The sequence below is a fragment of the Artemia sp. Qi Xiang Cuo genome, chromosome 20 (genome assembly GCF_049724085.1).
Source record: "Artemia sp. Qi Xiang Cuo chromosome 20, ASM4972408v1, whole genome shotgun sequence".
Taxonomy (NCBI): domain Eukaryota; kingdom Metazoa; phylum Arthropoda; class Branchiopoda; order Anostraca; family Artemiidae; genus Artemia; species Artemia sp. Qi Xiang Cuo.
The window spans coordinates 7012395-7023855 of record NC_142813.1 but is presented as its reverse complement, the minus strand read 5'-3'; the positions used below and the strand labels follow the sequence as shown (position 1 = coordinate 7023855).

The 11461-nt window shown below is 36.8% G+C and overlaps 1 protein-coding gene across 1 annotated transcript; it reads right to left on the bottom strand.

Annotated features, from left to right (window-relative positions):
• Positions 1-334: 334 nt before the first annotated feature.
• Positions 335-676, bottom strand: LOC148939822 (uncharacterized). Its single transcript, XM_089106009.1, has one exon. The coding sequence runs from the start codon at positions 674-676 to the stop codon at positions 335-337; it is 342 nt and encodes a 113-aa protein (XP_088962135.1).
• Positions 677-11461: the final 10785 nt, after the last annotated feature.

Here is an 11461-nt window from a genome sequence, read left to right as displayed (position 1 = left end):
AGAGTGATTTAGCTGGGTGAAGACTCCAGACGCTGAAGCTATTCCTAGCTGAATTTCTTGTGTACATCGTCCTATTGGGTCTACCCGAGAGTCTAGGTTCTTGAATTCAGGCATTTCGTCAATGGGTGACTGTTCTAGTAAAATTTGTAGGTTTTGAGATGATATACCAGACATCATGACTTTTGTCTCCGAGGAGCTTATCTTCAGGCCAACCAGAAAGCCAAACCTTCAGCCAAATCTTCAGCCAAACCTTCGATACCATGAACGAGATTCAGCGAATAGGCAAATATCGTCGGTGTAGCATAGATCGGTGATATCAAAATTGGGACTTGCTTCAACGCCTGAAAAGGTCGTTATTGCTCTGGTCATAATCCAGTTGATTACGAAACTGGGGAGACAATATACATCCCTGTCGGACAGAAAAATCAATTTGGAACGTCGATGAGAGCTCCCCACTGAACTGAATTGGGGCTCGCGTATGCTGAAAGTATGCTTTGATAAGTCTGACTATTTTGCCTGGTACTCCATCCTCCATCTTTATCTTCCCAATTCCATCCATAAGAACAGAATCAAAAGCTGCTATAAAATCTAAGAATAGAGACATCGTCGGTTTCTGGTGTTTTGCCCTGTGTTCAAGGGTTTGTCTTAAGACGAATAGTCGGTCGATTGTTCCCATGCCTGGGTGAAATTCCACTTGATTGGGCCTTGTAATAATGGAAGACTTTAACTTAAATATAATTGATATGGCGTGCTCTACTACGGGGAATTTTCTCTCAGATATGCTCGCTGCTGGGGTTCTACCAACAACCTGTATTCCGACACGTGTAACTGATACGTCAGCGTCTTTAATTGATAAAATTTTTTCGTCTCTTAATTTGGATCAGAATTCTGTTGTAATGAGTGATATTTCAGACCATTTTCCTGTACTTTCCCAGTTTTAACATTGAAAAAATGTTGAGTAGGGACACTCCAGCATCTGTTTCTACTTTTTTTAGGTTTGACCTGAATGAATCGATCCGCCTTCGATCCCATTTAGCTGAGAAGACAAGGAATATTTTTGGTGGGGATAATGATTTTTGTTCAAAGTTTGATTCTTTTATGAGTCAGTGAAAGAGTCTATTTTTGACGTATGTGCTCTTTCCCCCATTACTTCAAGGTCAAAAAGATATATTTCTCTTAACCCATGGATGACCCCTGGCCTTCTAATGAGTCGGAGAAGAAAAAATAATCTTTGGAACGCTTTTAAGTTAGCAAAACTATCTTTGAATGCTGCACATATTCAGCAATTCAAACTCTACAGGAATATTTTTAATTCTTTGTGCCAGAAGGTCAAATTCCTTTATTGTCCTAGAAAAAATTACTTGATTGGGGGAAGGATATTCGAAAAACTTGGCAAATGATCAATCCCGTCCTTAAATTTTCTTCTCTGACTCCTTCTATCCTTCTAAGTCTTGTAGTTGGTGATGTGTTTGTTGAGGGTGTTCCATCTGTTCAAGAAGCATTAACATCATATTTTTGAAATATTGGGGAAACCACTGCCTCTTCAGTCAGGTCTTCACAGTCACAACCAGATTACAAATCTTATCTTGGTCCACCTTGTCTCAAATCGATAGTGTTATATCCTGCTACTGAGGTTGAAGTAGTCAGGATTGTAAATAGCTTGAAAGGTTCTTTGTCGTCTGGCCGTGACTACATTCTAACTCTGGTAGTTCAATTCATTCTTCCTTCAATTATTTCTCCCTTGATTAAGCTCATAAATCTTTCTTTTGAAAACGGGATTTTCCCCAGTTCTCTTAAGCGCAGCTAGAGTAATTGTTTTACATACAGGTGGGCCAAGAAATGATCCAGCCAATTATTGACCTATATATTTGCTGCCTGTTCTTAGCAAATTTTTGAAAAGACCATGCTTTCCCGTCTACTTGCTTTTTTAGAGACTGAAAGATTTTCTCATGATTTTCAGTTTGGCTTCCGAGCTTAACATTCTACGGAGCATGCATTTGTAACTCTTAAATTTTCTCCACACCGCGCTTGACTCTGGTTTAATTCCTGCTGCTATATTCCTGGATGTCCGTTAGGCTTTTTATTATGTAACTCATGAGACTCTGCTTCGTAAGCTATCACACAATGATGTAAGAGGACAGGCTCGTGCTTGGTTTGAGTCTTAATTGTCAGGTAGAACTATCTCCGTAGATTCTCTTTACCGCTTTTCGTCTGAAGTTGAGTTTGGTAATCCTAAAGGCTCTGTTCTTGGACCATTTCTTTTTTTGATTTACGTTAATGACCTTATAGTTGCAGTAAAGAAACAGAAACCTACAGTTTGCTGTCACCTATGTCATCCTTAAGCTTTCGATGCTAAAAGAAATCAATCGCTTTGGCAGAATGTGAACTCTATCGTTATTTTTGCTAATGACAGTACCATTGGTACTGTAGTAAGAACTAAGTCTGAGATGTTTCCCAAATTAATTGACCTTTTGAGAGAGTTGTTCTTTGGTTCGATGTAAATTACCTTGCCCTAAATGTTGCTAAGTCAAGTTTTTTAATTTTTTCTTGTATTTCTGTGGCGTGCCCTGAGTTAACTAATATCCTGTTTTTAAGGGGCTCTCTCAGTAGACCTAAGGATTGTTATGTCCGAATTCTTTGTGTTCTTCACAATGAAAACCTTTCATTCAAGAATCATATTAGACTAATTAATACGAAGATCTTAAGGAATCTTGGAATTTTGGAGAAGCTAAAACACATTTTTCTTGGATCAGTTTTAAAAATTCTGTTCCATTGCTTAGTTCAGTCCTAAGTTTCTTATTGTCCTACAATATGGACGTCAACTTTTTCTTTTTTTTGAAACCACTTTCTAAGTTATATGATAAGTCAAGAAGGTGTAAGGTTGCCCACACTATCAGGGCTAATAACTTTGGTAGCGTGTTACAAACTGAGGCTTGGGTAATAAATCGGTACTCAGAATTCAGTGACAACTGATTTTTATTACAAAAGAAGATAAAAAGAAAAATATTCTAATTCTGATTATGTTGAATATTTCTAAACCTCTTCTAGGTCTAATGTATATGGTCTACTTGTTCAATCCACCAATGTTTACCGAAAAGAAAAAGATTAAGTTAATTATACGCTATCGAATGTTTCTACTTAAAGGAGTTACACTTGACTAGCTAGTCATGGCTGGAGTTCTGGGTTATTAAAATCCTTTAGTTCAAACTATTGATGAGCTAAGCTAAGAATAACCGTACTTGATTTTATTTCAATTTACGTTAACCAAAACCAAGAGAACCACTTATTATTTCTTGAAAAGGGCTGTGTATTCCTTGAACCTTTAGTAAGCTTTAACTTTAGCAGGGAAAACTCTCAATTAAAAATATCTGGACATAAAGGTGTGGAAATTCTTAAATTGACAATATTGTTCCCTTTCTCCCTAACCTATCTGTATAAACATCGAGGCCAGTTTTGTATAAACATGCAGTTCGGGTTTAACGAAATGAAAGAATGATTGAAAGGGAACAGGATTCTCCTTTGTATAAACGTCTGGATATTGCACAAGGGGGGGGAGGTAATTTTGTTGTCTGATAATTCCAATTTTCGGATATAAGGTCCTTATAAAGTCAAGCTAAGTCCCAAGGAACTCTAGGCTGAAAAGGCGAGCACAAAGGGCTCGTCTAACGTTGACTTCTTGGTTAAGGTTCCTTTCCTCTTTGAACCTTCAGTTATTCGAAGCTTAAATTTCTGGGAAGAAATTTAATTTAGCTTATTCTAACCTTAAAACGCTGTTTTGTCCAAATGGCTCAAGCCCTGTCTAAGTGGAAATACTACCGAACTATAAACCCAAAATCACCAACTTATAGTAAAATGTTAGATTTCAGAAATAATTATTATTATTTTCTTCTATATGCGTATTAAAGTTATCTCCAAATGACATAAATCTTTAGAGGTTTTCTTCTTATTTTAATTTTATCTCCATACTTTTATCTCCAAGGGGAATTCAGACAGACAGTAGTAGTCTACCTTAATTACAAAGTAAAAACACTTACTCCTTGGTTGATCCAAAAAAGACTACCTTGTTTCCGAGGCAAAACTACCCCGATTTCTCTCTCATTCGTAAGTTATATTCTTTTTGCTACTTGATCCGTTTAGCAATCTTCCCTCCCTCCTAGCCAATAAACCACTTTTTGTTAAAAGTAGTTTCTTTTCCAGTCTTTCAAGGCCTTGCATATCTTTTTGTTTCTTAACCAAACTGGTCTAAATTAGGTCTTAAATTATTTATCACGGGTTCAAAGTGTCACTACAAGATTTATGACTAGTTTTACGCAAAGAGAAGTTATTTTCAAATTCAAGCTAATTTGTAATTGACGCTATATTTCTGATCTATGAAGCGAAAGGGAATTCCAAGCTTTAATAAAATTGAGTTACGAAATTTACACAAAATAAGACCTCCTTACAATCTCCCCCACTTAAAATCTTATCTTAATTTTTTTTTTAAAGGAATAAACAAAAGGAAACACAAATTTACTAAGATCTAGTGTAACTCCATTTCTCCTTATGCTACTTCTAAATTGAACCCCTGAGGCTTTTGGTCTCTAGGACCTGTATATAAATTTCTTAATTTTCTGAATACCAGTCCTACTGAAAGAAATCCTACTATATATATAAATAGTGTAAAAATGTTATACGTCGATGTCCAATATGTTGTTACATCTTTCCTTTTCTTCTTGTAAGGAAATTGCATTTGCCTCACTTCATCCAGGCCAATGGTTGAACTAAACCTATTCTAAAAGTAAATAAAAAGTAAATATTCAATTTTGTCTTCCTAATGTAGTAGGACTTATGCGAAGTTCTCAAACAAAATCCTTATGAGCTCATGCAGATATTTTTAATCTAGGGGTTGTTTTTGTTTGTTGTTTCGCGGCATCCGAAATAAAAACCCTGCTCTTTTGTTGCTAAGCACAGATAAATCCACTCTTTGATTAATTTAAGTTTAAGATTGAGCACAGCTTTAATAAAAAGAAGATATATTAAGTGACCTCTACGAACAGCTGAGTACTATATTCTTATTTGGGCCCTTTTCAATCTTTATTCACAATTTTTTTTTCAAATTATAATTGAATACTCGAAAGAGTATTTAAAGGTGCCAAAAGGACTAGTAACAATGTAAAGCTTGAAAAATCAAAGGCAAATACATTCTACAATGAAAGGAAAAAAAATATGTACCCTTTCTCTATTTAAAAAAAAATACGAGTTATGAAAATTTCGAACCTTTCGAATTTTCTGAACTCATCTCTCATTTGTGAAAAATCACAAATTATTACTAGTTTAAGTTATTATATGGCTGTATTATAAGGAGTCTCTTATATAATTCCTATAATTCTTATCCTTTATTTGACGGATATTTTATATCCTATCGGCAGTGCTTTTTATTTTCAACAATACTCTAAATCTTACGGACAATGTGATTTAGTTTTATCATTGCTCCTTAGATAGTGCTACTACTATATTTTTACCAATGTGTATTGATCATCATTTGCGCTAAGTCACAATTTTTCTGTGGTATCACTTGACCGAATGTGAAAGAGGTCATAAGGGACAATATTATCCCTAATATTATATCTAAGAGTGGGGTAACTATCGCTAACTTTATCTCTTCTCAAACATAGTTCATAATTCTTTACTGCCTGTTCAACCTGGCAGTACATATATGCAAAGACACCACATTGTCTTAATTTATTTAAGGTTTTTACAGCTCCCATCTTGGCCCCCTAAAATAAGGACTTGAATGCAGGAAACGGATGACTCCATTAACTAGTTTTTTTTTATAAAATGATCTTAATCTGACGTCTTTTTTTCTTGTCAGAATCATCCAGTATATACAATCAGCCATTCACGGGAACGAAACGGAGATCTTCTAACCTTTTCAAAAAAAATGGGATATCTTTCTTTCCTAAATTCGAAATTTTTGGTTCTGAGCTCTACCCAAAATATCAAATCTTGGAAATATTTCGGTATCCTGCTTACTTTAGAAGCCATTTCAGCACTGTGCTAGCTTACTTTGTCTCAATTTATAGCCTGGGAGACTCCAATCCAGGTTCATGATCATGAATACTCTGTGAGTATATGCAAATGCAGCCTTTGTACGTTGGGATACAACCCTTTTTCATATCCCTATGGATGCAAACCTTTTTGCTTCCTTAAGAGGTGGACGCAACCCATTTTCGTATCCTTGAGAGGTGTCCTCTCAACCTCCCTCTGAAGTACATGACTCCCTATCATGACATGTCCGTGACTCCTAGTCACATTAGGTCTACTCCCAGCGGATAATCTATATCTAAAAAACTACGGAATCTGGGCCTGTGCCTTCCGGTGGTTACCTAACCATCGCTTCGAGGCCGCAGTGTTCTCGGCAAAAATTGCCCTAAAAATTTTCTTGGGGTTGGTTTATAGGTGCTGGGGCTAAACAATATTTTGCTTTGTGTCCTGTTTCACCACAGCGGATACAGGTTGGAGGTTTTTCACATTCCGAATGTCTATGTGGACCCCCGCAAGTCCAGCATTTTATGCGAGGATTTTTTCTTTTAATAAATTTATACCTGGAATAATTATCCCTAGTTAGTCCTGACACATCTTTCTTTCCACAGTTCAAACATTTCTTTGGGTTATTTTTATAATTTCCTCTGTTTTGAAATTCTACTCTGGAGTTATCTCTTTGTTCTCCAGGGGAAGTCTTGTCTCCTGAGTCAACCACCGTAGCTCCCAAAGACATGTCTGAAGAGTCCCTATACATTAAATCAATCGATTCAAATCTCTTTGCCAGCACTAATAATTCATCTTTGTCGTCTGTTGTTTTAGTTTGTTCATGAACTTTCCTTCCAATTGAAGGGAGCATACCACTTTTAAAAATACTGATTGTTAGGTCATCGGCCCTTATACCAGGAGTAGTTTTTGCGTACTCTAGAGCCTTTCTACTAATTTGGGAGTAAAATTGATGCACCAACTCAGATGGTCTTTGTTTCTCGGAAAGCAGTTCTTGTAGTTTTTGTGCGGCTGGTTTTTCATGTAAAAAGGCTTCTTTGAAAAGTTTTTCTAAATGGTCTAAATCTTTTATTTTAGGAATATCTAAGCTCGTTGCGAATCTTTGTATTCCTCCTCGAGTATAACAAAGAGCTTGATTTATCTTTCCCTAAACTCCTTTGTATTTGTTTAAGGGTGGAAATCCATGAATGGATTTCATTTGGGTATGTCAGTAACGAGATGGGAGGCGCTTGCTCCACAATCCGTTTAGCGACCTTCCCTCCCTCCTAGCCAATCAACCACTTTTTGCTAAAAGTAATTTCTTTTCCAGTCTTTCAAGGCCTTGCATATCTTTTTTTTCATAACCAAACTGGTCTAAATTAGGTCTTAAAATATTTATCACGGGTTCAAAGCTCGTTTGATTCTTGGACAAAGAAGTGTCACTACAAGATTTATGACTAATTACGCAAAGAGAAGTTATTTTCAAATTCAAACTAATTTGAAATTGTCGCTATATATCTGATCTATGAAGCGAAAGTGAATTCCAAGCTTTAATAAAATTGAGTTACGAAATTTACACAAAATAAGGCCTCCTTACAAAGGCTTATACAGGAAACAAATTGTTCTGCAACTAACCCAACTAGCCCATTACTTGATTTGTAGTCTCTCTAAATTCTTTCGCGCGCGTCTTTCACCTTTCATCAACTTCATGGTGATGTTCCCACAGCCCTTCAAACTACTCCTTCTTTTGTCACTGATTGGTATACGCATCATCTTTGCACTTCAAGGAATATTAATATTTTATCTACTCCATTGGTGAGGTCTGACTTCAATCCATTAACTGCTTGTCATATCGTTTGGAATAGCCTACCTGAGTCAGCTCAAGAATGTCACTGGTTTGGTAGTTTCAAAAGAATCTTAAGACATTTTTTAATGTCTTGATATTTTATTTTTATATTTTTTATTTATTTATTATTTATTTGAGGGAAGGGGAGGAACGTTTGAACCTGGGCTAGACATGTTTGTTGTGAGGGGTTTTGAGTTTGTTTAACATTTCTTGTTGGCTTGGTTTCAATTATATATTTGGAATTTAGTTTAATTCATTGGATAGTCCTATTTCTTCTTTTTTTCTTTTTTTGGGGGGAGGGGGGTATCTTAAAGTCACACAAACACAAACTCTCACACACACAAACATACACACTAACACACACATACTGACACAGACACATACATACACACACACACACACACACACACACACACACACACACACACACACACATACACACACACACACACACACACACACACACACACACACACACACACACACACACACACACACACACACACACACACACACACACACACACACACACACACACACACACACACACACACACACACACACACACACACACACACACACACACACACACACACAAACACACACCTACATACATACACACACACAAACACATACATACACACATACACACACACAGACACACACACAAATACACAAATAAACACACAAACACACAAACACGCATACACACACACAGAAATATACACACATAAACATAAAGAAACACAAAGACACACACAAAAACATACACAAACACACACAGAAAAAAAAACACAAATGCATACACACACAAATAAAAACACAAAAACACCAACAAACAAACAAAAACACCTATACACACACACGCAAACACATATATATACATAAACATAAACACACATTCACTCACACACACACACACACACACTCTCGCACCCACACACACCCACACCCACACGCACACACCCCCACACACACATCCACACACACCCACCCACACACATACAAACACACACCCACACACACACACACACACACACACACACACACACACACACACACACACACACACACACACACACACACACACACACACACACACACACACACACACACACACACACACACACACACACACACACACACACACACACACACACACACACACACACACACACACACACACACACACACACACACACACACACACACACACACACACACACACACACACACACACACACACACACACACACACACACACACACACACACACACACACACACACACACACACACACACACACACACACACACACACACACACACACACACACACACACACACACACACACACACACACACACACACACACACACACACACACACACACACACACACACACACACACACACAACACTTGATTAAAATCGAAATTTTGTAATTTTTTCCCCCAAAAAAATTCAGAGATGTGTGTTTTTTTTTCAAGGATAATGAATTCGAACCGATGGTTCTATTGGATCGGAAAAAGTCTCATTTGGAAAAAAGGATAAAACTGTTTGATTTAAAACTGAAGTTAGAAAAATAGCAGGGAACATGATAGATTGTATGGATAATAAGGAGAAAATACATTTCCGTCTATTTAGATGACATAAAGCAGTGTGAAGGTGCGAGTGCGTAAAAGTAATGATTAAGGGGAAAAAATTTGCCGAATGATTATAGGCCTATTTCATTGCTGCCAGTTTTATCGAGATTTTTTGAAAAATTGATTAGTGGCAGGATGGTTGATTTTCTTGAGAATAAAAAGTATTTTAGTAAAAATCAGTTTGGATTCCGTAAAGCAATGTCGACAGATCAAGCTCTTCTTTTTCTCACGACTTTTGTGAACGATGCTCTGGATCAAGGGTGGAAAGTTGCATCTGTTTTTTTGGACATTGTGAAAGCCTTTGATGCAGTGGACCATGGAATTCTTCTGGTGAAGGTGAGGAATTGTGGTTTTCGAGGTATGTTTTATCGTCTATTGGAATCTTTTCTCCAAGATAGAAAGCAGTTTGTCAGTGCTGGTGAAATTAAATCGCAAGTTAAAAGTGTTGAATTCGGTGTCCCTCAAGGGTCTGTTTTGGGGCCACTACTGTCTCTTATATATATTGATGACCTGCGAAATGCTATCAATGGACTGTCTTTTGATTTAAAATGTCGTGATACTGGAGCATCAAAATCTATTTTGCCTTATTTTGCTGATGACACGCATCTAACTGTTGCTGCAAAAACAGGGAAAATGCTTATACAGAATCTTCAGACTGGCATGTTAAACATTGAGAAATGGATGAGGGTTAACAGACTTCAGCTAAACCATGCAAAATCCCATTTTGTAATGTATGGGAGAAGTAGCAATTACTACCCTTGGAATGAAAAAATAAAGTTAGGTGAAAATATTCTGCCTCGGGAAGTTTCGACAAAGTATCTAGGGGTGATTGTTGATGAGTACCTTAACTTCAAAGAGCACATTTCATGTGTTAGTGGCAAAGTCGCCAGAAATGTTGGGATGATGAGGAAACTGAAGCACTTTTTTCCGAAAGACATTATGAGATTGCTTTATTTTTGTTTTGTTCACCCATACCTTCTATATGGTTGTCTTGTGTGGTCCAGCACGTTTTTAATTCACCTTCGTCCCCTTAGAAGTTTACAAAATAATGCCCTACGTGTTTTAACTGGAGATAATCATAATTTGTCTGTTAGACATAGATATAATCAAGTAAATATATTACCGATGGCTGGATTATTCCGTTTTTATAATGCTCTTTTTATATTTAAATATACACACCCGTTATTACCTGAGTGTTTTAGGGAAATGTTTACAAGTGGTGTTAATTTTCATAATTACTCGACTAGAACATCAACACTAGTTCGACGACCTCAGGTTATTACAAAGCGATCTGTTTTTTCCATAATACATGTTGGCCCTCGGGTATGGGAACCATTAACGCAGGCAATTTCAACAATTGATGAGCTAAATGAATTTCGCAGTAAATTAAAAGGACAGTGTTTGTCTACATATGAGTTTTAATCCTTGCTGGGCGAATTTTCTCTCAACTGATTGTGACACTTTTTTTTGCGAGGGCGACGAGGAGGTAGAATAGAATGAATGATTTTTAGTTTTGTGTCTTCGGTATCCAATTAGGTCGTGAAATTAATAGAAATTAATTTATTTCGTTTATTTTTATTTATTTATTTTCTTCTTATTATTTTTTGTCCTTTTTTTTGGGGGGGGGGGGGTTCTAAGGCTGGCTGGTAGTAATTGTGTATGTAGGGTTTTGTAAAAGGTGATCTGTACCCATACAAGTTTAATAAACTTCGGGTTTTGTTGTTAATGTGTTGTATTTTTTTTAATAAAACCTTTTTTTTTCTCTCTCAAAAAAAAAAAAAAGTTTTTTCAAATCTCTTTTTCTCGGAGGTCTCCTTTTTTCATTCACTTTTGACTGAGCCTCTGTGACGTCAAGGACCTTAAGAGCGTCCATATCTTGTACGAGCCTTGGGTCAGCAATCTAGGAGGGGGGGTAATTATCCCCCCCCACCAAAAAAGAAGTGATTGAGCTTTGGCAAGACATTC

Bases quoted from the DNA above. Each gene is read 5' to 3' on its own strand.
- LOC148939822 (XM_089106009.1), bottom strand. From the start codon at position 676: ATGGGAACAATCGACCGACTATTCGTCTTAAGACAAACCCTTGAACAC.